Source organism: Galleria mellonella, unplaced genomic scaffold (genome assembly GCF_026898425.1).
Source record: "Galleria mellonella isolate WM207_F2 unplaced genomic scaffold, CSIRO_AGI_GalMel_v1 utg80, whole genome shotgun sequence".
Classification (NCBI taxonomy): Eukaryota; Metazoa; Arthropoda; class Insecta; order Lepidoptera; family Pyralidae; genus Galleria; species Galleria mellonella.
In genome coordinates this window covers 651942-678739 of record NW_026442157.1, presented here as the reverse complement: position 1 = coordinate 678739, position 26798 = coordinate 651942, and the positions used below count along the sequence as shown (strand labels likewise).

Here is a 26798-nt window from a genome sequence, read left to right as displayed (position 1 = left end):
ATTAAGTCAGTCTCCACATGGCTCTTGTGGATACCATTGTGCTGAATTTCGGGTGTATTCATCACGATAAGCCAACTGACCTTTTCATTTTCACCTATCGTCCCTCACTGGTGCCCCGCCAGCATATACCGATACGCAGGCGGGGTTACCATATTCACCTATTAAAAAAAACTCACCGACGATAGTAGCTAAGATGATGAGCGCCAATACGACCGACGTGACCGCCATGAGGACGAGCGACGTGACGTCACTGGAGGTGGAGTTAGTGGTTGCGTTGACGGTGGTGTTGCAGCCCCACGATACCGCGTCCACCCATGAGCAGTTCTCGTCGAACCACTCCGTCGGTGGGTAGGCGACTTCATCTGGTAAAGATAAAAACAATAATATAAATCAAACCTTTCTAAATAAATCTTTTACTGAACTAGCTGTTATTTTGCTGTGCTTTTGTGAAAGTTCATATCACTGGTTGCCGTGTGGTCTCGTCATCCCTTTCTTTATGGGTATATTCATATGGGTGTCATAAGAATCAATTAAGGGAACTGGCCGAGGGATGGCCGAGCAGCGTCCCTTTTAAAACATCACCAAAACTTAACTGTGGTTGCCAAGCCGTCTGTCAAGCGTGGCAACCACTGACAAAACCCCCCTTATGCCTCCCATAATGCCCACAAGGCCAATGTTCAGCAGTGGACATTTAACGGCTGATATAATAGTAATAAATATTACTGGTTATTTGATTAGAATTATTTTGTTTAATTCCTCTACCATTAGTATGCAACTTATATATATACCTACGACTACCAACATTTATATTATACATTATATTAGTAGTAGAAATTCTACGACATAATATATGTATATTACTTATTAAATTCTCTAAATCAAAACAAGTATGTACATGTATATATATATATATATATATATATATATATATATATATATATATATATATATATATATATATGTGTGTGTGTGTGTGTGTGTGTGTGTAGAGAAAAAATAGGTTACTATGTATTACTCGCAAAACACACGCGGATAAATATAGTACAAAATATATTTATTTACTTCAAGAAACAAACTTGAGATAGTAAACAAATATATTTCGAATAATAGCATCAAGTATTGTATGGACCATCCAAAATTCCATTTCGTCCATATGACAACGAGGGTCTGGCGTCACTCGATAAATATTTGACACAGAAATGTCAATAGTTTGACGCAAGCAGGAGGAAGTTCGCGTCGAAAGTTGGACGAACTGTCAGCACCGACGACTCACTGTGAGTGGGGTACGATTGAGGCCCAAAATTGTCTATTTTTATATTTTTCACAGCTCCGTTCTACGTTACAATTAAACTTTACATGTGTGTAAATGTAGAGCTAAATATGTGAAGTTTATTTTAGAGGAAGATTTTTTGTTAAATTTTGTTTAATAAATCGACATTATTATTATTATTTTTTAAACTTTACAAAAATTCTCATCTCCCCTCTTAAGGAGAGGAGATGGCAACTAACCCCCGGCAGAAGCACAGTAGGCCGGGGTTCAGGGCCCCAGGGAGAGAAACCGGCGTACAATGCGGGCAGAATCTAAGAGCATCGCTTTCTGCATTTTTCCCGGGAGTGAGCCGCCTCGGAATCCCAACCGTCTGAGATGTTGTTCCAGACTGGTTGGGATAAGACTAATGATTTCGGTGGACGTCACCCCCCACATTTCGGTCACCTCGTGAGTCAGGTCGAGCTATTTTCTCTTTTCTCGATTTCGGCTTTCACGAGGTTCTCGTCATGCGGTATGGTGACGTCCACCAAAAACACCCTCGAGAGTGTCCGATCCATCACCACGATATCAGGTTTGTTCTCTATTATTTTATTCGTTATTTTTATCTCAGCCGTTATTTATTCACTGTTAAATATAGGCCTTTTCCATAGTTTTGTCAGTAGTTGCCATACGTGGCAGGCGGTTTGGCAACCGCAGTTATGATTTAAGAGAGATGTTGCTGCCCATTCCGTAACCTAAATTCCCTTAGTCGCCTCTTAGCCGTGTGGTTTCGGCATAGAATAGGCCACCCCTTCCTTTCCCGCGGGAGTCGTAAGAGGCGACTAAGAGAATTTATTGGTCGAGGGATGGGCAGCAGTGTCCCTCTTAAAACGTCATTAAAGCCTTACTGCGGTTGCCAACCCGCCTGCCAAGCGTGGCAACTACTGGCAAAACCTACTTCATGGTAGTGACCTACGTTCATCAGCGAACAGTTAATGGCTGGTATGATAATGATGAACAAAAAATATACTCAATTAATTGATTTTTTAATGAGCAAATTTAATTGTATTTGTACCTATTTGTTTTAATGTAATGATGTTTTATTTATTTTGTTAATCGACTGTACATATATCTTATATATAAAATTCTCGTGTCACGGTGTTTGTTACCAAACTCCTCCGAAACGGCTTTACCGATTTTTATGAAATTTTGTGTGCATATTGGGTAGGTCTGAGAATCGGCCAACATCTATTTTTCATACCCCTCAATGATAAGGGTGACCTTCCACAATTTTTTTTTATTTTATTAACAAATTTTTCCATTTTTATTTTATTATAATTTAGCATTGAAAAATACACACAACTTTAAATTTTCATCGTTTTACGATCAACCCCTGTATTTTAATCGCGATTTTTATATTTCGCAATAAGTGGTAAAACAACGTTTACGGGGTCAGCTAGTATAATATAAAAATGTAGTTACGTGCTTTATGAAATATTTATTAATGACATTGCTGTGTCCTTCCAGGGTTCATGTTGATTCCTTACCTTTATTAACTTAACACCTATATTGTCACAACATGAAATAGCGGGGGGAAAGGGATTGTTAGTAATGGAGACTGAGAATCCCATTGCTAGCAATATACCCAACCAGGACGACCTCCTCGCGGTTCTCCCTGGAAACTATCATGGTTAATTCCTGATGAATTCATCATGATGGGCTAACTGGCCTGTTTTCATTCTCATCTATCACCCTTCACTGGTGCAAGCGTATCCCGTTAGCGCAGGCGGGGTTACCATACCATTTTCACCCATCAAAAAAAAAAAACATGAAATAGCAATAAATGATTGAGTTGAATTGATTTTTATTTAATACTAAGTAATGGATATCAGCAGACTATCTTATGGTCGGAACAATTATTTATTGTTTATATTTTCATTAGGTTCTCTTGAACTAGATTCTACAGGTGACGTCGCATTTAAGAATATGAATCATAGTGAATTAATATCTATTGTTACTGTTTTTGTCTATACGCGACGGTTATCTCTTTCCATAAGACGAGTCGTCAGCTTGTGTGCATTTTTAAATTGCATAAAAAAAATTAAAAACTCAATTCTGTCCGGAGAAAGAGACGTTTTCTAAATTAAACAATATGGCCGCTGCGGTCCCAGTTCTAGCCGTACAAGTATCCTTGGCTGTAACTTACACAAACGTAGATGTAATTAAAAAACTTTCCTCAATTTGCAAGGCTTGAGGCTGCAGTTGGAATTTTGCAATGTACATAACCGGCTTGCTTCTGTGACAATTAAATTAGAATTTATTTTTTAATGAGCAGTGAAAGCGCTCGTTATCACAATTATAAATTCGCGACTGTGTTTTTAACAGATATGTACAACATGACATGTTTCAACCGTGAAGCATTTGTGTTTGCATGGCTGTGTTTCGGTTTGAAGGGTGGTATATGGCGTGAATTTACTGGGCACAGAGGAATAACACCTGATTCTCAGGAATGGCAACGTATGGGGAGTATCATGGGCGAAACAGTATACTCTCTGGTACTTATGTCTATAGGCGATGGTTACCACTTTTCATCAGGTGGGCCGTCAGCTTGTTTGTCATTCTAAGTTGTATAAATAAAAAAATGTATTTTAATGTAATAACTCTCGGTTTATGTTTAAATTGTGTTTATTTTTCAGACACGTGCTCACGTCGCAGAGTCAAATACTAAGGCTAGGATGGTCTCGATAACTAGTCGAATTTTCTCGATCCAATTACACTTAAGTTAAACCGGTAGTTATTCTATTAAAATAAATCTAAAAAATTAAAAATAAAATAGTAATGTTATTATATAATTGTGTAATCTTCGTTATTATGTTATTTTGTCAGATGTAATATGTATAATTTATATTATTTTTCTTAAGAGCAATTGTATTTAACTAATAATATCATTTAAATGAAAGGTTTGTTTAGTGTATGTGTAAATAAATAAATAAAAAAATAAATAAAACATAATGTCTACTGACAAAAAGTTTAACAACAATAAATCAGTAAGAATCTTTAGGTCAACAGAGAAAAGCACATTACATTTTACCCGTAGGCTACCTTCTTTATTTCTTCCACTTTATATATCCACTTTAGGGTAGTATAAAAAAGACGATATAAGAAAAGATATTTTAGCACCTGCCATATTGAATTTACGATGATGTCACAGCCAATGTTCCGTTCTGTTTTTCAAACGTACTACGTTTACGGGCTTATATAAAATCGATTGCATTTTATTCCATTTCGAATGTCTAAAAACAGACATTTACACATCTTTACCACAGATTCACAATCAATGCGAGTAAATGGTAAAGAAATTACGTTTTTTTTTTCAATAGGACTTACGTGTACGTGACACCCCTAGTGTTGCAGGCGTTCTTGGACTATAGTAACCGTTTACCATCAGATGGGCTAAATAATTATTTGTCATTTTTGGGGCATAAAAAAAATTGCTGATGTCCAATAGTCAAAATCAATTATCAATTAAAATAAGTCATTAAATCGTAATTAATTACATTTTCTTTTATTCTTGTCTACGGTCGACTGGTGAATAACGCCATATGGTGTTAAGTCTGTTATTTACACTACCTAAGTGTATTCGAACATAAGCCTTCTCCGTAAGGAAAATTTTGTCAGTAGTTGCCATGCTTGGTAGGCGGATTAGCAACCACAGTTAGACTTTTAGTGATGTTTTAAGACGGACGCTCCTGCCTGTCCCTCTACTATTAAGCTCTCTTAGTAGACTCTTACGACACCCACGGGAAGAGAAGAGTGACCCATTCTATGCCGGGACCACACACCATACCTTTTAATTAATTTCTATTAAATAAACAAATACAATTAATTTTTATTCCAGTAAACTTAACTGTATTATTGAAATGCTATTTTTTTTATAAATCTACCGCCTAGTTCGCAGTTTAGCGCAAAAGAACGAGCAAGAAACTGAGCTGTTGCTTTTTTTTTTTTAATAAAAATTTAGTTTAAAACAAATAAAATGTGAATGGATACAATGACTACAACAAACTTCAAACAGATAAAAACTATAATCAATTGCAGCATATTTTACAAGTCACGAGTATGACGGATGAGTTAGCCGTCATTGTGAACCATATTAGAGAACTAACGATGCGGCTCACCGCGCTACCTATTAAAATAAACTATATCTACTTGTGCAGAGTAACGAAGGATGATATTGTTGGAAGGTGGGCGCTGATCGCATACCGCAGACACGCATTTTTTCCAGTAGCGAAAGCTAAAAATGAAGGGTCGATGTGTTCAAAGTATATTTTTATGTGGGTTGAAATAAAAATCGTTGGAATCCTTTTACCCTTAAAAGAAGTATTCTGCTAGTGAAACTAAATATTTTCACTAAAAAAAACACGAGTCGAAAGATAATAAAAAATTTAAGCCTTCTTCTTCTATACTAACAGGACGCATGCAATGACGCATCTTATGTAATGTATTATTTATTTTTATATTAAGTGTGATGGCGTGTTTTTATTTTTATATTGTGTGTGATATGTGTGATAGATAGATAGATAGATAGATAGATAAACACTTTATTTGAGCCATTTAACACACGTAAATTAATGAATAAAATGATACAATTTGATTATTTACATTTTTTCAAATATAAAACAACATATAAAACAAAAAAATGAATATTGGAGATATGTTTTCACCAAGTGTGTCGTATGGAAAAAGGCTACAGTGTTACTTTTACAAATTTTTCAGCTGTAATGAAGTGATATATGATAACCTGTGTAACCAATTTAATAGCAAAAGGTGAAATTATATTATATAGATACATACTTATATAGATGATGCATAAATAATATATTTCATTAATTAATTAAACATAATATTTAATATATAAATAATAATTCAACAGTAATTATTGGTTAAAAACAGTCGCTACCAGGCCTAATCAAATTTTTGCTTATTTAATAAATGTTGCTTTATCAACTTTTTAAAAATTGATATGATGTGATGTGCTACAGTATTTGAACATTTAAAAATAAAACATTTTCTCAATGATGATACACATGGAAAATAAAGTAACAGTAGGACATGGTACTATCAAACAAATCACTTGTTGGAATTTTCCTCTAGGCGTATTGATAGTGTTATTTTACAAATGTTAGATAGATAGATAGATAGATAATTTATTTGCATAACTTACAGCACACAAACAAAAGACACAAAAGCAATGTGAAAAAAGATAAAAAAGATACATGTACAAAAGATTAAAAAAAAAAAATCAAAAACAAAACAGAATGCATAATAAATTTTTTTTTCTTCATGCGTGTGCCACAGTAATGCAAAATGGCCACAACTCAGCTTTTTCGTGCGAACTGCCGAAAAGAGCAAAACACTGATATTCTGTTGTGGCCAAAAGTGAGCCGCGAAATACCACTAAAAAAAATAATAAAAAAGAAAGAATATAGATCAAATACATAGTGTGCGTTCATCGACTTGCTATTTAAAAGATATGGAATTTCATCAGTTCAATGAAAAACAAAATGAATACCTAAATTATACAAATACAACTAGTTACATAAAAGCATATTAAAGAGAACTTCAGAGTGCCAATCGAGTCCCTCCCAGACAAACTTCCGGATGGAGAGAACTAAAACAAAAATTGTGTCTGTTAAAGGTGTGACAGAAAAGTTTAAATAAAAATCTGAGAGAAAAAATGGAAGAAGAAGAATCAATTTAAACACAGTATAAACAATATAAAAAAATCTTATCATATAATCATAATAATAATTCAAATCCTTATAATATACTAAAAAGATAAACTGTCATAAATAATACATATGTGTATATGAGTATGCATATATTGTTGTATTAACAAAAATGACGGAGAAGAATAAAAATGTAAATTTATATTGCACTGAATCTTTTTGTTATACTATAGAAATATTTTTCCTAAAATGTAAAGATGGTTATTGATAGGCGGTGGGATATTATTTCAACATTTCGTGGCCTGATAAAACTCTTTTCGTGTCCATAAATAAAGAAGTTTTATGACATTGAACAGTGGTGGTCGCACTGATCTAGAATAAAACAGAAAAGATAGAAGGCAAAGGGTTAGATAAAGATAAAAATTAAAAATAAAACAGTAAAATGTAATTGTCGCCGGGATTATATATTCATAGAGTTATTCAACTAATTTGATATCCGAGGAGAAATGTTGAAAGAAAACCTAAAATGGTTTTAACTTTATTTATCAACGAAAATAATGGTCACCATTATTAAAAATCCAAATGGAAAATGCCAAACTTTAACCGATAACAAATGGCGAAGATAAAATTTTTATGTGAAACAATTTTAACCACAAAAATATGAAAAAGTTCATCAAATATAACACCTAAATTTTTAGCTTCCTTCACGCGTTCTATATTCCTGCCCAAGATACAGATAATGTTGTGATGTAATGTGATATATGATAATACTGTGATATGGTGTGATATGACATATAATAAAGTGATATGATGATATTTTTTAATTTTTTTTCTATATTCTTATTATCTAAATATTTAAATAATAAATAACATTAATCTTATTTTCTGATATTGCTCCTGTTTATTTTTATTATTTACTTAATTTTCTTACACTGTATAATTAATTATGTTAAAGTGATATTTTTTTTAATATTGTATTATATTTAATGTTTGTTATACCTATATGTTATAATGCAATATGCTGTTGCTGTTCCTTAAATAAATAAATAAATACCTCAATATTCATACTATGTCAACATACCTTTATCAATCTTAGATAACAACACCCCCACATTCACCACAACACTCGTCGCAATCAAGTCACGCCGGGACATGGGACTATCAAACAAATCATTGGATTGAATCTTCCACCGAGCGTATCGAAAGGACTAGTGTTATTTTATAAATGTTGTAATGTAATGTGATATATGATAATGATGTGATATAGTATGATATGATATGATGTGATGTGCTGATATTTTTATTATTTTATTTATATATTCATATATTTATAAATACCTTACCCTATCAATATTCAAACTATATCAACATACCTTTATCAATCTTAGATAACAATACCCTCACATTCACCGCAACACTCGTCGCAATCAAGTCACGCCGGGACACGGTGCTATCAAACAAATCACTGGATTGAATCTTCCACCGAGCGTATCAAAAGGACTAGTATTGTTCTGTATTCATATCACGTGCAAAGCTCGTCGCTTGCAAATTTACTGTAAACCTCTTTTAGTTTGAAAATGTTTTCGACGCTTGATATTATGGTTTTGGTGTCTGAAGGCATTGCAAAATGAGAACGAATAAATGAGAATGAACTTAGCTTTAAAAAGCATGATACTGCGACTGAATATTATATACACATATGTAAGTGAGTTTGTTTAGTTATTAGTTCTTAGTCAGTTTAACCAATCGCAACTATTGGTATTTGAGGGTTATTTTTTTAATGGGTGACGAGGAAATGTTAATTCCATTTGCGCTATTAGTATACGTTAGTGGGCTAACAGGTAATGATGATAGTAAATTCAGTAGGAATTGTCCAGGAGTGGCTTTGTGGTCGTAGCATAGACCACCTCTTCCTCTCCTATGGGTGTCATAAGAGGCAACTAAGAGAACTTAATGGTAAAGGGATGGGCAGCAGTGTCTCTTTTAAAAAATCTCTAAACGCTTGACTAAGATTGCCAACTTGCCTGCCAAGCGTGGCAACTACTGGTAAAACTTCCCATATGGGGAAGGCTTTTTATGTTCAGCAGTGGATAGTTAAGATTAGTTAGTTAAGTTCGTTTAGTTGGGTAAAATGATGATTATGATGATGACCACCGTCGAGATCGAACTGACAGGGTCTATGTGTTAATAATAATGAGGCTGTTAGTTGTCATTACTAACAATTCCTTCTCCCCCCCTCCCCCCTCCTGACCCAAGTGGCTATATCATCGAGTTTGTCTAAATAATAGTATTTACTTTGAACTTGTTACTTTAACTTTATGCATTAAACTCAGAAAGGTCAAACCTAATTGAGGAAATGCGTTAATTTTTAATGAAATGTAAGCGGAGGGGACAATTTACTAGCCACCATTTATTGACCACAACTGACCAACTTAAAGACATTTGGGTCGATTCTGAGGTGTTATATTATTAAATTTATCTCTTAGGTGTTTGTTTTTTTAATGTTTATGTAGTATTTTATTTTGATAATGTCATGAAATTAAATGTTATTTTGAAAAATAAATTTAAATTTTAGAATTTTCAGTATGGATATTTAGGAAAAGGATTAGCTAGTCAAAACAAGCATTGAAATGAAATTAAATTGATCTGATTGGTTGATGATGGGCTAATTATTTTTAAGTCACTCCCAAAATAAGGAACATTTCAATTTGTTCTTTTTAATTTCAAATATTTACAATTATAATATTATTATATGACAAAATAACTTTAATTTATCTAGTTTTTTTTTTGTTTGTAATTGTTTACAATTTTGTACACCATTCTACCCACTGACGTTGACGCTCCATTCCACTTTACGAGCAAAGCTAGTGCAAATTCCTCAAACGTCTCGTCTTTTATTAGTGTGTATGTGTTTACGCAGTCTTATTTTGCAGGGTAATATATAGGTAGGTACTTTTCTTAGATTAAAATCTTTACTAATGAAATTTATAACTTGTAAATTTGTTTGTATAAAATAGAGAAGGAACGATAAAGCTATTTTTATCTGTCAGTGAATATGTAATCTGCTTGGGTATCCCTGTACCAATCGTGTTTCTGGTGTAAATCAGTTATGGATTACAGGAAGCATAACACTTTCGTCCTCAGGAATGGCAAAACATGAAAAGCATCACAGTATACTCTGTTATATCTATGTTACTGTTTAACTTTCCATTAGTCGGTCCGTCAGCTTATTTGCCATTTTAAGTAAAAAAAACATGACCTAGTAACGCGGATAAAATTTTGGGTGAAATATTGTTGTTATATAAAAATACCTTAGTCGACAACTCGTATAATATAAATGGAAAAATAAGTAACTTGATTGAAATGTACTCCTCAGGGATATCAATACAGATTTATAGGCAGTTTGTATTCTAGACATGTGTATAGTATCGTTCCTTCCAAATACGCCGTGAAACCTTTTCTGCCTGAATATTTTAGAGCCACTTGAAATAGTAGATACAGAGTCTATTTTTATTACTTCACCAACTTCGTCCTCGTGAGCGGTGTAAGTTCTTTTACCGGGATACAAAGTAGTTTATATATTTGTCTATCCCATATAGTAGGTACATGTACATAAAATTTTATAGCAATTGTTCAAGTGATTGGTTATTTGATTAGAATTATTTTGTTTAATTCTCCTACCATTAATATGTAGTACATGAACGAAATAATAATACATGAAATTATATAGTAATTGGTTAAGTGACTAGTTATTTGTTCGAAATTATTTTGTTTAATTCCACTATCATTATTATGTGTATGGAATTAAACAAAATAATTCTGATCAAATAACTATTGATATGGATTTCCGCAAAATAACACCTAGTTCAATAAAATAATGATTAAGTTATAAAAGTATCAAAAGGGAAACAAACAAACCATAATATTAGTAAGGACTGGTTTTATTAACATAATATCTTATCTATTTATTTATATTAATATTATAAGTTTATAAGAATGGATGTTTGTTACTATTTCGCGCAAAAACTCAACGAATTTGAATCAAATTTGGTACACGGTTAGGTTATATCCAAACTTAGTATGTACTAATTAAAACTGATTCGTATGGGTCGCGGGGTATAGCTGGTATTATAATATATATACAATTTTTTAACAAACCGATTTACAATTGACAGAATTATGTGGCAATAAATATAAAAAAAATATATTGGAATTGAGAGTATATATATTTTTAAATCGTTTTTTTAATGTATGTTAATGTAATGGTAACTTCGCCTGCGTTAACGGCACCAGTAAGGGATGATAGGTGAGAGTGAAAAGGCAGATCAGTTACCTCATCGTGATGAATACACCTGGAATAGAACACGATAGTTTCTAGGTAAACCGCGAAGATGTCGACCTGACAGGGTGTATTGCTAGCAATGGAGCTACTAACCCCTATTATTAATAATCCCTTCTCCCCCTTTTGAAGTCGGTTGAAAAGAGCCTAAACGTCTATTGGTAAGAATTGTCGCTACGAGTGTCTTTCTTGTTAGGAAAATTTAATTAGCACTAGTGAGCCAGGAAATTGTTCGAATGAAAATGAATAAAAGTGTAGTGAAACGGAACGTTATAATGAAGGACACTTCCCCGGGCGGAAAACATGAAGAAGTTTCTGTTAAATTTACAGTTTTTTTTTTTAAATATATTTGCGTCAAGAGACCCGACGGAGATATTTTGTAAACTGTTTTTGTTTGTATTCGTGAAAAGAAACGTGCCGGGGTTTTCCCTTGAGATTACAGTATGGGGTAGGTTCTACATTTCTATAATGGATAAAAAGTCGCTAATAGTCTTTTATATCCCATATGTTACGTATATATCAAAATTCTATAGTTATTGATTATGCCCTTAACGCACTATAAGATAAACAAATAAAATCACTTTCACATTTTTATTATTAGTAAGAATTAATAAGTATTTGGGGGGGGGGGGGGAGGGTCTGCCATTAGTGATGTTTTAATAGGGACTGCTGCTGCTGTCTATCTCTCGACTATTTAGTTCTCTTAGTCGCCTTTTACGACACCCACGGGAAAGGAAGAGGTGGCTCATTCTAGGCCGAGTTCACACGGTAATAGAATAATAGGGTTTATTAATTAGAAGCTACTAAATTTGTTGCACTTATTTTCTGTCCTTTTGTTATTTAGTAATTAAAAAATGTCCACTTTTTGGTCCTTTTTTCGTTGACAAAACGGACAAGATGAATCGTCATAAATTATGACCCAAATATTGAAGTGATTATTTTTGTACCAAATTTCTTTTTATAATGTATATAGAAATATACATAAAGAATAAATATTTTTTTTATGGATGTTAATGGAAAAGTAACTCCGTTTGCGCTAATGTTATGCGCTGGCGGGGCACCAGTGAGGGATGATAGGTGAGAATGAAAAAGGCAGGTCAGTTAGCCCATCATGATGAATACACTTGGAATTCAGCACGATGGTTTTCAGGGGGGACCCCGTGGAGGTCGACTTGTTACGGTAAATTGCTAGCAATGAGACTGGTAGTCCACATTATTAAAAATCTCTTCCTCTCTCTCTACCTGTAAGGGCTATAACCCTAAATTTTTCTTCTTTTTCTGATATTTATATTAAAAAAGAATGTACAAATGTAAGCCCGATTGCAAAAGAAATTATCAAAATCGGTCCACAATTGCCGATTCACAATTGAAGTAACTTTTTTTGCGAAACAAAAAAACATCTACTTGTTGAAGTTAGTTACAGTATATTTCGAAAGAAAAATTTTAAACCACAACGTTAAAGGTTTGCTCAGTTCTAAAATTCTTTTCCGCTGTTTTCTTTTGACCGCTAACATGCTTCTTTCAATCGGTTGCTGGCAAGTTGCCATTTTTTCCAATTGTCTTTTTGAGAGCATCGACTTGGCAACCGTTATACAGGGGCAGGTATAGTATGAGTTAAATATTCTTTAGCCTATATTAGAGAGACTACTCGACGGATTTTAACGAAACTTGGTACAATTATTCTTCATACTCCTGGACAGGTTATAGTATACTTTTCATCACGCTACGATCAATAGGAGCAGACTAGTGAAGGAAAATATTGGGAAAACGGGAGAAGTTACTCCAGTTTTAATTTTCCGTCGCGTGTCAATGGCCAATTTTTAAAATGTAAAAATGTCCACCCGTACGACGCTGGGACGGGCCGCTAGTATAAAAAATAGGTATAAAAAATAATTCTCCAGTATTGGAAAACATCGATATAATAAACTAAATTAAACTGAGTGACGGTGATTTTCTCTCTGCCATGTTGGATTTTAATGTGCTTTGCGAAATGCAGTTACGACTGTCACAGAGGAAATAATCAATAAATACCTGTGACTATTCTCTCTCTCTCTTCGTCCTCTTCATTACTGAAGGTCGTGTCTTTGAAAGGTGTCTGTTGCCTCTCTTATGATGTTATTCCATTTTGCACGGCCTTCAGCTTCTCGCAGGGCATCTGCAATTGTTAGTCCCGTAACGGCGGTTACTTGGTCCGACCATCGATTTGGCGATCGTCCGCGTGGTCTTTTCCCCTCTATCTTGCCTACAACCATTAGTTTGTCCAGATTGTCGGACTGTCGTCGAGCAACATGACCGAAGTATCCAAGAATCCTCCGATAGCAGACTGTCGAGAGCCTATCTTTTATGCGAAGTTGCGTCAGGATATGATTATTCTATTCGGGATATATTCATGAGGACTTTTCTTCTATATACTATGTTTTTTTTTTTCAAACAAAGTATTTATTTATGGTGACTCGATTGCAATTATTTTGTTTAATTCCGCTTCCATTACTATACACTTGGCTACTAACATTTGAAAATTGATTACTATTATTATTAATAGAAGTTCTACGATCTTCCATATTAGTCATTATTATCCGACCGTTATTCAGTCCACGCACATGTCGCAAAATAATTATTAAAAACGTAAGTTCAGTAAAATAAATATTTAGTGCTTAAACATTTAAACACTTTAACATTTTAACTCTCTATTCTTGATTATTTTTTACAACACAGGAGGCAAACGAGCACGCCGCTCATCTGATGGTAAGTGACTACCGCCGCTTATGATCGATCACCCACAACACTAACGGCATTGCAGGTGTGCTGCCGGCCTTTATAAAAGGAATATGCTCTTTACTTGAAGGTTATGATGTCGTATCGGTTCGGGAATACTGCTGCTGGAAGTTGATTCCAAATAGTGGTTGTGCGTGGAAGAAAGTGCTTTGAAAAACGCACGTAGAGGACCTATACTATTGATGATAATAAAAAATATCAATAAAAATAAACATAAAGAAAACTAGTAAAATGGTGTCACTCAGATTAATGCTATGAACTTTTAAACATGACGCTGATTAAACGCACTATGCATTTGTCAAATGCAGAAAAACTATATTATCTGTACGAGTATATATAAAAATTAATGCCATTTTTCGTTGTAATTTTATAACTCAAGAACGGGCTCATCTATCCAAACCGAATGTTTAGACATTGTTCGGACTATTTAGTAGATGGTTTATGTGAAGTTTGCACAAAATCGGTCGAGCGGTTCTTTATTTATCATATGTTATTTTTTGTAACAAATTAATTCAATAAATGGCGGATCATTTTGTTAATGGGGACTTTTGTGTTAAATTCAAACTTTTTTAAGATGGAGATTGTGCTGTCAAATTGAAACTTTTTTCAGTGTTAACAGTACAAGCATGTTGTTGTGTCATTCATGCGGTCATTTAATTTTAGACGTACTTCGATTAAAGCAAATTGTCAGCGATATTGATGTTAAAATGATTGTTTTTTATTATATCACTTTATACGTAGCGAAGCACGTACCTTGCCGCTAGTTATTTATAATATTTAATATATATATATAATATGTTACTGTAGGACAATATGTTTTCATAGTATACATAATTACATTATATACATTAATATTTTATACATACTACAAGAATAATTTATCGAAAAATTTGGTATAATAACAATTTTAATTTTATTATTTTTAAAGTACTTAGTCTGTTATTAATAAATGTAGGTACACATTTTGAAACAAAATGTTTAAGAAATTAATATAATTTAAAATAAATATCTAATACATTCGTCTACACTATATTATATTCAAATTCGGCATAATTGTGACAAATAACTTTTAAATAGTAATATCGTAAGATAGAGTGACTAGGAAGACGTGTGTGAAAGAAATGTTGAGTTGCTCATTTGGAATGGATGGATGAAAGAAGAATTACCAAAGTGATATATCGAGCACGGATGAGCGGAGATGTGGGTAGGGGCCGCCTTAGACGGACGTATGTCGACTAAATAGGTGATGTGCCGAAAAAGGGCTAAGTTAAAGGCACTCGTTAGAACGTGAGTTTGTTTACTACTTGTTTTTTTTTTTTTTAACAAACGAACTTATTTTTTTTATATTAGTTGAACTAAAATTAGATTTTGACATCTCGGTAAATTATTGATGCTTATTCATTCCTCGCTTTTCGTGGGTAGGCAAAGTAGATAAAATATTAACTGTGAAACCAATACAGGGACTGATTTATCTAAAAATGATAAAGGTAAAAAAAAATACACAGTTTTCTACTCCGCAATAAAAAAACGGCAACGTAGCTTGTATCGTCACAAAATTCGTATGAGACCAACATAGTATTAATATCTATTAATTAAATTGGCGATATAATCATTTTCGTCAGGGGGAAAGGGATCGTTAGTAATGGGGTCTAACTGACCCATTGCTAGCAATACACCCTATCAGGTCGACTTCCACGCTGTTCCTCCTAGCAACCATCGTGGTTAATTCTAGTTGAATTCATCACAATGGGCTAACTGAACTGCTTTCATCGTCACCTATCATGGGTCTCAAAAAAATCTATTTCGTCAATTACAATTTTCATAATCACGAAAGAACTTTATTTGCTCTCTCATTCGTAAAAAAAATTCTTTAATCGTCACGAAACTAAATGGACATTATAGTAAACCTTATTAATTATCCAAATATAATATATAAGTCTATTAAAATCGGTTCAGAATTGGCGACATAATCGATTTTATCAATCACATTTTTTATAATCACGAAAGAACTTTTTTCGCTCTCTCTTTTTTTTATAAAGAGTAGCTTTAATCGTCACAATAATAAAAAAGGTCATAGAAGTAAACCTTATTAATTGAAGAGAGATATATTTTTAAATTGATTTCGATTAACAACATTAGATTATCAGAACTTCTTTCTGAATGTCACTTAAAATATATTTTTAAAACAATACTTTTTATCTAATTTATTGTTAGAGGAAAAAGGTTATAAAGTTAGTTAGGTAGGTTTATAAATATAAATATTTATGAAACCTTTTAACATTTTATATTTATAAATATTTGTAATGGAATAATTCAAAAAATACTTAATTGATTTTCAAAATTCTTATACCCATAGAAAGTTAAATTAACTGCCGAGGTTTACCCTAAAAACTACAGTATGGGGTTCTTCAAAAAGTATTATATAAATTATGGTTTCTTTAGGATCGGCAACGCGCAAGTGACACCTCTAGTGTTGCAGGCGTCCATAGGCTACAGTGACCTTTCACTATAGGACATGCTGTATGCTTGTTTGCTATCTTTGTAGCATAAAAAAAAAGAAAAATGCGTTGTATTTTATTAAAAAAAATAGAGATCTATTTATTTACCCGTGTAAATCCGGGTCGGGTCGGTCTAGGTATCTGATAATTAACAGTACTCACTGTTAGTTTGGTTGAGCCCGCGTGTGAGTATTTGGGTAGCATTCATGTTAGCACCGTTGTCGCTCGCCCTCCTGAAAAAAATACATATATAAAAATGTGTAACTCTTTAAAAACTTAGAACGTACAATCATTGTCGTCATCATCATATATCACTACTGACAAAACTCCCCAAGGGTGAGGCTTATGTTCAGCAGTGAACAGTTAAAGGCTGGTATGATAATGATAATATCATTTATAGTTGGTAAGATATTTTATGTATGTCAATAACGCAGGCGGAGGTCTTCCATTCAATTTTATCTTATAAAAAAGGTCATTGAGTTTGTAAAGTTTGTATCTATATTAAATAAACATTATCAATGAAAAGTTTTAACGGGAGCATCGAACGCTCCCTTGAGTTTAAAAAGGTCTAAGCGAAGGTGATCCGACACATTAACCTTTTCACACGCTATGATAAATGAACTAGTTCGTATTTGTAAGATACCTCTGAAAAAATGGCCAATGTAATGTAGGTACTTATGTAATCTATACATACATACATGTTATGTGTGTATGTATGTGTGTGTGTGTATATATGTATGTATGTATATGTGTGTGTATGTATGTATTTATATATTTTGCATATATAAAAACCGATCAATTGTGTTATTATGCGAATGTGAAAACGATTCATGGATTAACATAGATATAAATTTGATTATGTATTGACTGTAATTCAGCTGTACGTTTTCCAAAAAATAAATAAAAATAAATACATTAAGGAATATATATTTTAAAAATATCAAGAAATATTATAGTTTTTATTTATAAAGGATTACGGTAAATAAGTTAAAATTTTTTGTATATGTATGATATATGGAAAAAGTAGTTTTGTTTCTTAGGAATATAAGATTTAAATCAATTGTAAACGTTGAAGAATTGATGCGTAGTGCAGTGATTCGAGCGTTCGTTCGTTTTACAGAAAGCGCACGTAGTCGACTGCATTTCGTGAAATGCGTGTGTAGTCGACCGCGTTCTATGGAATGCGTGTATAGCCTACTGCCTTCTATAGAATGCGCGTGTAGCTTACTGACTTATTAAAATGACACTTTAATATAATGTAATAAATGCTAATATCAACATTTATTTACTGTTAAAATTATTTTATTTTCTTTGTAGCATTGTAATCTCCGCCGAGATCCCTCATTAATTATATATACATACGTATATTTTATAACTTTAATTTTGATCGTATAATTTTTTTAATTTATAAAACGTTAACTTGCTTTTGAATGGCAACTGATTGTGTGTGAAATATTTATAACATACTAGACTAGTCAATGTTATGAAAATTATAAACTTGGCTGTGAGGTTCTCATAAATTATGTTGGCAAAGTTGCGACGTACGAGTAAGCATACATTTTTCATATTTTAATGTTTTTGATGGGATAACTTAATGTTGGGTAAGTATATCCATAACAAAGTAGAATAACGACGTCGAATAATAATATTATAATGGGATTACTGTGTGAATATGTATTTACAATGTGTGACTTCAGGATTAGCTTTTATTAATATACAATGTACGTTCCTTTTGGCATATCACTATCAAGGAATTTTATCATTCAATTAATATGGGAGACTTTGTACAAAAGTCGTTTGCTTGGGCACCTCTTGAGTTTCTACCGTGAAGCAGTTGTGTTTGCATGGCTGTGTTTCGGTTCGAAGGGTGGGATATGGCAGTGAATTTGTAGGGTACAGAGTAATAATACCCGAGTCCTCAGGAATGGCAACGTATGGGCGGTATCATGGGCGAAACAGTATACTCGTTATGTTTATAGTACTGCTCATCCTATAGGCGACGGTTACCACTTTCCATCAGGTGGGCCGTCAGTTTGTTTGCCATTCTAAGTTGCATAAAAAAAAATTGTATCCATTCCCTAAAATATTTTTTGTCTATTTTGCATTATCTTACATTATATTTAGTCTATATATGTATTTTTACCATTAAATTTTTTTTTCTGTTACTATTGGGATTACGCATAAACATAGATAGAGAATACAAGGCATAGAATAGGCCACCCCTTCCTTTCCCGTGGGTGTCGTAAGAGGCGACTAAGGGAAGGCAAAGGATGAGCAGCAGCGTCCCTCTTAAAAGATCTATAAAGCCTAACTGCGGTTGCCAATCCGCCTACCAAGCATGGCAACTACTAGCAAAACCCCCCAGGGGGTAGGTTTATGTTCAGCAGTGGACAGTTAACGCCTGATATGGCGATGATGACCATTAAGATTAGCTTAGAAACATCAGTTAAATCATTACAATTTATATAAAATATAATTTTAAGTAATATGATTACTTTAAAATATGTTAATAATTATTATAATATACTTGTAGTTGAATAAAATGATGACTGAGTAGTTCGTCATACTCGTGAACGAATATTGTAGGAATCAGTTTACTTTAAACGACTTTTTTTCTTAGTTTCAATTTCATTTTTATTATATAAATTTATATGATTTTGAAACATTTGGCAGTTTGTGTTCACACACCAAGGGTTCTGTACATCAATATTCGTATATACGACATAAAATTACTTTTATTTTAATTTTCATATTCTAAAAAAGAAAATATTTTTTTATTTAGTTTTATTACAATATGATGATTTGTGATACTATTCCAAATTTTACATCGATAATAATAATAGTTGTTGAGATATAGCGCTGTGACGGACAGACAGAAATATGGACGAAGTCACAGTATAAGGGTTCATTAGTATTTTTTTGATACAGAACCCTAGAAAGCGACAACTGAGATTCTTGTTTATTCTTCTCAACTGAAATTTCATTCCTAATTGGATTGGGTAAAATTATAAAAAATGACTACAAAATTGCTTCAAAATAAATTTTCTTCGAAACAATATTCTATTCTATTGTAATAAGGATTATTATAATATATTTTTTTTTTACCCGACTTTACCAATTTTGTGATAAGCACGGGTTGTTTTTTAGATAAGGAAAATGTATTTGCGTATCGCGAATCTTTTGGGATCAAGTATGCGTGTGCGGTTCAAAAATATTGAAAAACAATTCGCTTATCGAAAAAGCCGCATTCGTATCGGTTCATTAACCGTTTTCGACCCTGTTCGGGAGCTATCGTGGCACAGATGAATACAGGAAAGCTTCAAATTTATGATACGGACCGTATTATATTATTTTGTATGGAAATTTAAAAATACAACGAAAAATGCTTTTTTGAATGAACATAAGTATTCAAATATGTATTTTAAAACACTTGCCTTAAATCACTCCATCATTTCGATCGTGTGACCAAGATACATTTTTTTTAAGCCACATAGAATGGCAAATAAGCTGACGGCCCACCTGATGGAGAGTGGTAACCGTCGACATGAGCAGTACCATGGACATAACAGAGTATAATGTTTCGCCAATGATAACTCCTATGCGTTGCTATTCCTGAGGACTCAGGTTTAACTCCTCTGTACCCTGTAAATTCACTGCCATATCCCACCCTTCAAACTTAGACACAGCCATGCAAACAACTGCTTCACGGTAGAAACACGAATGGGACAGAGGTGCCCAAGCAAATGAATTTTGTACAAAATCTCCCTGTGGTAAAAAAAAAAATATATTGATTGACTGAGGTAAAAAGAAATCTATGTCCTTCTTTATAATAAATATTGTGTTGCTCCATGGGGTTTTAATGGCTTTAACAATCGTCATGAAATTTGGCATACAGGTTGTATTTGGGATGAATGACATTCATCATTATTATCATCATATCAGCCATTAACCGTCCACTATATAATACTGGCCTCCTTCTTGGAGGATTTTGCCAGTAGCAGCCACGCTTGGCAAGTGGATTGGCAACTGCAGTTAGGTTTTGATCACCAAAACCTAACTGCAGTTTTAAGAGGGACGCTGCTGCCTATTCCTCGACCGTTAAAATTCTGTCCCTTATCGCCTGTTATGATATTTATGGGAAAGAAAGAAGTGATTCATTCTATGCCTGGACCACACGGCGTTGAAGGAAGTTACTATTATTTATTTGACACTAGTGGCCCGTTCCGACTTCGCACGGGTGGACATTTTTACATTTTAAAAAGTGCCCATTAAAGCTGCACATGCGACGGACATTTCCCTTCATTGCTCTGCTCCTGTTGATCGTAGCATGATGAAAAGTATACTATAACGTGCCCAGGAGTATGTAGAATAATGTACCGAGTTTCGTTAAAATCCGTCGAGTAGTTTTTGTTTCTATAACGAACATACAGACAGACAGACAAAAATTTTACTGAATGCATTTTTGGTATCAGAATCGATCACTAATCACCCGCTGATAGTTATTTTGGAAATATATTTCATGTACAGAATTGACCTCTCTACAGATTTATTGTAAGTATAGATTAATTTTTATTTCAAATGATTAACTTATTTCGGTCACATAAATAAAGTTGCAATAATAACTAATAACATAGTAGTATAAAAACAACAAAATTGGATTCAAAAATTGTCATATAAAATATATTTACATTTAATCTCACGTAAAATCGATGCGAATACATCATAGAAGAGAATAGGGTTTACGAAATTCGCCAATATATAACTCGTGTGAGATTAATGTACCGCTATTATTCGTCGGTTGGATTCCAATAGCGAGCGGTAGCGTAAAATATTTAGGCGCTTTATCGAGTAGACGCCGAATCAGTATATCGAATCGGGTTTTCCGCGGCTCATCACTATTTCACACCTCGCACACTCACACAGATATGTACTGTGTGGTTGTACATGTTCCAAATTTAAAATTATCTCTTTGCATTTTTTATATTTTATTTTATATTTCTCCCACACTCACACAGGTGATACATGTGATGTTTTACATGTTCTAAATTCAAAATTATTTTAATAGTGACGTCAAATATATTTATCGATATGTGACTATATTTTTTTATTTCCTTTCTTATCTTACCACTTGATCAAGGCATATACACATACTAGTTGACTTGGCAAACGATGTTCTGTAATATAAATAATTTCTTCTGAATAGGAACATCCTAATTACCAAGCGGTCTGAAATATACTTTACGACCTATTCTCATACTGAATATATATTCAAAAAATCATAAAAATCGGTCAAACCGTTTCGGAGGAGTTCACCCACAAAAAGAGATATAAGATTTTTATATATAAGATATATTGTTTTAGCAATAATGATATGAAGTTTAGAGTTTTATACAAAATCTTCATTTTCTCTCTGTCTTTATCTTCATTATTTGAGACCGGCATAATATAACTTTATTTATATTACACTAGATTTTGGCTTTGAGTTACATGACTAGCCGCCTGCTTGACATCAACCTTTCTTAGGAATGCACTTGTTGGTGGTATCCACTACCTATGGCATGGAGGAAAGGATTAGGTGGAAAAGAGGGAGACGTTGAGAGTGGATAAAAAAAATTAACAAATGAATGAAGAAAAGGGAGTTTTCTCTTTCCTCCATAAATCGTTGTGGACATTGGCCAAAATACCATAATTGTAGAGGATGGAATTACGGGCAGAAACTGCAGTGGCTTTGGAGGTTGGAGTCGCTTACCCGTTTTAGCCTGATTCTAGTAATGGACAGATCACTAGAGGAGAATTCTATCAGCCATATCATTTAACTGTCTACTGCTGAACATAAGCCCTCCCCTTTAGGGGTTTTTCTAGTAGTTGCCACGCTTGGCAGGCGGATTGGTAACCGCAAGCCTGGGGGGTGTTTTAAGTGGGACGCTGCCTATACCTAGAGGAGAACATCTTTGGAAAATTACATGATATATTATATATTATATGTTTATTATTACTCCTCTCCATCCAAAGGTTGCCTGGAAGTGATCGCTTTTAGCGATAAGGTCGCCCATTGTTTTCTCATTGTGATTATTTCTTGTAATTGCTTATATCTATAATAAGTTTACAGTTGTAATCTTTTGGAAGAAACAATAAAGGGTATCTATCTAATATATTACCGTTTTTTAATTTGCATTTGCTCGCAGACAGACAAGGTTCTTTATGTAAAACAGTTGAGCAATAAAGCTTAGTTCGAACTGCTTTTGTAATTTAGTTGAAAATCTGGTAATTAGTATCTAAACGTGTCTGAAAAACGAAATTTCAGGCGATTCTTAGGCGTCCAATATTCTTATGTATTAATATATATTATATATATAATTATAAATTACTCTTAATCATCTTATCATCATCATCATCATGTCGGCCTTTAACTGTCCACTGCTGAACATAAGCATCCTCCTTGAGGGGTTTTGCCAGTAGTTGGTAACTGCATCCAGTTAGGTACAGTATCTTCTGTGCGATGTTGAACGTTTATATATACAGACACATTTTGAAAAACACATCCAATTTAGTCCAGTAGGTACTTTTTGCGTAATGCCGTAACAAACAAAAACGGACAACATTTCTAAAAAAAATATTTTAGCACCTTTTGGCACAATTTTAAATATCTCCCATGTGCAAACATAGTCTAGTTACAGTTTTATTATATTAGTAAGATATTAAAATACTCATTTAGATATGTTTACCACCTGTTTAGTATTTGTATCATACAGACTTTGGGATTAAAAAGCGCTGGTTCAAGTCTAAGACTCAATATCTATTAGCTACTAGAAAATGTAAAAAAAATATATTGAATTGGGGGAAAGGGATTGTTAGTAATGGAGTTTGACAGCCCCATTGCTAGCAATATGCCTTATTAGGTCTACCTCCACGTGGTACCTCCTGGAAACCATCGTGAACAATTCTTGTTGAATTCGTCACGATGGGCTAACTGACCTACTTCATTTCTTCACCTATCATCCTTCACTGGTGCCCCGCCGGTGTATACCGATAGCGCGGGTGGGGTTACCATACCATTATCATCCATTAAAAAAAATATTGAATTAGTAAGACAAATATGTATTTAATATGTTCAGTTTTAATTTGTCCCTTCATAGTCACCTCTAATTTTAGCCGCCTCGGGCAATTACTGAATTTACCCTGCCCTATAAGTATTCTATACGTGTTTATTAATTTTTTATCGATTCAAGATTATTTATTTGTGATACATGCGTACCAGAGGGAGACTTTGTACAAAAGTCGATTGCTTGGGTACCTCTGTCCCATTCGTGTTTCAACCGTAAAGCAGTTGTGTTTGCATGGCTGTGTTTCGGTTTGAAGGGTGGGATATGGCGTGAATTTACAGGGTACAGAGGAATAACACCTGAGTCCTCAGGAATGGCAACGCATGGGGGGTATCATGGGCGAAACAGTATACTCTGTTATGTCCATGGTACTGCTCATGTCTATAGGCGACGGTTACCACTTTCCATCAGGTGGGCCGTCAGCTTGTTTGACATTCTAAGTTGTATAAAAAAAAAACATGCAAATTAAAGTCTGCATTACTAGTCTATTAGATTAGATTTCTTTATTTGCCAGAACATTGTTTTTTTACAGATATTGATCCATTGTGAAGTACAAATGTTCGCCTTAGAGTCTAAAGCATGCAAAATTATTATTGGGTACAAGATACATTACATTTAATACATACATATAAGTGATTTAACATTACACCAACTATTTATTCAAGTAATAATAACAAAATTATAATATTATGTTAAAAAAAACCAATCAATAACAATACGTTACATATTTAATATATGTCGATATTATAAGCTGACGTAAATAACGTCTGATTAAAATTTTATTTAAATTAATAACGTATTAAAATAAGTATTTCGATATGTTTACTATCTATTTAGTATTTGCAGCACACAGGCTTTGGGATTAAAAAGCGCTCGTTTAAATCGTAAGACCCAATATCTATTAGCTACAAGAAAATGTAAATGTATTGAAATCAGAAAGTACCTATCTATCTAATAGATTCCGTGACTGAAATATACTTCTCTCGTGTTGGTATTCACGGATAAATGTGAAAGTCATCGTGCCAGGGCTCGTTCAAGTTCTTTTGCTCTTTCAGGCAAACATAACGTTAACAATTTTTAGAAATTAATAACGAAAATTTACATCACGTCTAAAGGCCGTTAAACTATTGCTCTGAGCTAAACTTATGTAACCAAGTTTGTTCTATATTTAAAAAAAATATCAATTGCAGCTAGTTGCATCTTTCCCTCCACTCCAAAGTTCTATCGACCTATCTGTATAAGTCTTCACTAATAGAACAGAAACTAAACAAATTTATCTTAGATTCATAGTCGATAATTGAATGAAATGGTCTAAACATAAACACAGTATGAGGTAAACTCAGTACCACTCTTTTCAAATTCTCCTTGTTAAATTACAAAACAACATTTCGTATACCCCAGGGATGCTTTATAAAGCCTTAGGCGAAACATTATATGGTTTTCTAAGTTAAATAAATAAATAAATAAGCAACTATAGTAATAAATAAAAGGATAGGATTTTATCGCGCCCTCGATCAAACTGTTTATAATTACTCCTCTCCATCCAAAGGTTGCTTGGAAAAGATCGCATTTAGCAATAAAGCCGCCCATTGTTTTACTCAGTATGACCTTTTTTTTGTAATTGTTTGTATTTTTTAATAATTTTTTAGAGGGAACAATAAAGTGTATCTATATATCTATTTATAAGATCAATGACACTACTATTAAATTGACATATTTTAATGGTAGTGTCATTGGTTAATAGCCTTTTCTTGTAATTATTAGTATTTTTACAAAGTTTAATTCTGTTATCTTTTAAGGAAGCAATAAAGTGTATCTATATATCTATTTATAAGATCAATGACACCTTCATTAAAGTGGCATATTTTAATGGTAGTGTCATTGGTTAGTAGCTTTTTCTTGTAATTATTATTATTTACTTGTAGTATTTTTACAAAGTTCATTACTGTAATCTTTTGTAGGGATCAATAAAGAGTATCTATACATCTATTTATAAGATCAATGACACTTCTATTAAAGTGGTATATTTTAAAGGTAGTGTCATGGGTTTGTAATAATAGTTACAATATGAGAATCATTCAATTTTTTCATTAATCTCTATTGGCGATTATTACTATCTATAATTCAATATTACAAAATGAAAATAGACGCAAATTCCACACGAACCACGGGCATTGTGCCAACAAAGTTAGTAGGCTTATTAAGTTCGTGATCTAAAAGCGTAGACAGAGATTAACGGTTTTAAAATGACCCGTTTTTTTATTCCAGTCTGTATATTTTTAGCTTAGTCAGTTTAGATCCAGTCTGCCTAGAACAAATTTCAATTATTAGTAATCTTATCCAATAGTGAGTGGGCGTGACAGTTGCAAAGACACAATTGTTAAATTTTTAATGTTTTTGACAGTTCAAGGCGCCATATTGAATCAATGATAACAGTATTATAATAATTTTTATTTAAACTTAATTATAAGCTCTTTTTAATCGTTATCTTCGATGAATCTTTACTAAGTTCGGAATATTGTTATTTGCTGAGTGAAATCCGGAAAAACAGTAGTCACTTTTTTCAATTTATTTATTTATTAGATGACTTTATATTTGTATGAGCACATCGACTATAATTGGCATTAAGTTTTATTTATACTCGTATATAGTATATTATTCAAAATAAAATTTTACAATCAGGAGTAAGCAGTGAATAATATGGGCAGATTAGTACATTACAAGAAGCATTCTTTTGCGAGTATGACTGATGATCAAGTCAGCTAATAATAAATAAACATAGATATTAAAAAAATTAAACTGGATAACAACAAAATTTGGACTCAAATTTTGTTCATAACTTGACCACAGATTCGCTTTATTCAGAAGCGTTATTTCTCAAAATTTATGTATAGAATAAAAAATTCAAGTTGTTAATATAATGTTTGTTAGTTTGTTAATATTAAGAGATACATTTTGAGAAGTTCCAATTCCTTTAGAATCAGTTTCAATGTATGGGTAACACAAGTTTTATAACAGTACTAATTAATTTAATAAACAGGTCATTAAATAGAATGCAGATGTACTTGTAAGTCAAACATAACTATATATACATATGTTACAGAA

General features: G+C 33.0%; 1 protein-coding gene across 1 annotated transcript in view; it reads right to left on the bottom strand.

The window, feature by feature from the left end:
* The window catches only part of LOC113519569 (5-hydroxytryptamine receptor), a 136008-nt gene that overhangs the window by 38533 nt on the left and 70677 nt on the right, over positions 1 to 26798 (bottom strand). Inside the window, exons 2-3 of the mRNA XM_052901791.1 lie at positions 16753 to 16823; positions 177 to 362 (exon numbers count right to left, since the gene is read on the bottom strand). Of these exons, the coding sequence (XP_052757751.1) occupies positions 177 to 362; positions 16753 to 16798 (232 nt within the window). The 5' untranslated portion in view covers positions 16799 to 16823. The remainder of the gene's footprint in view (positions 1 to 176; positions 363 to 16752; positions 16824 to 26798) is intronic.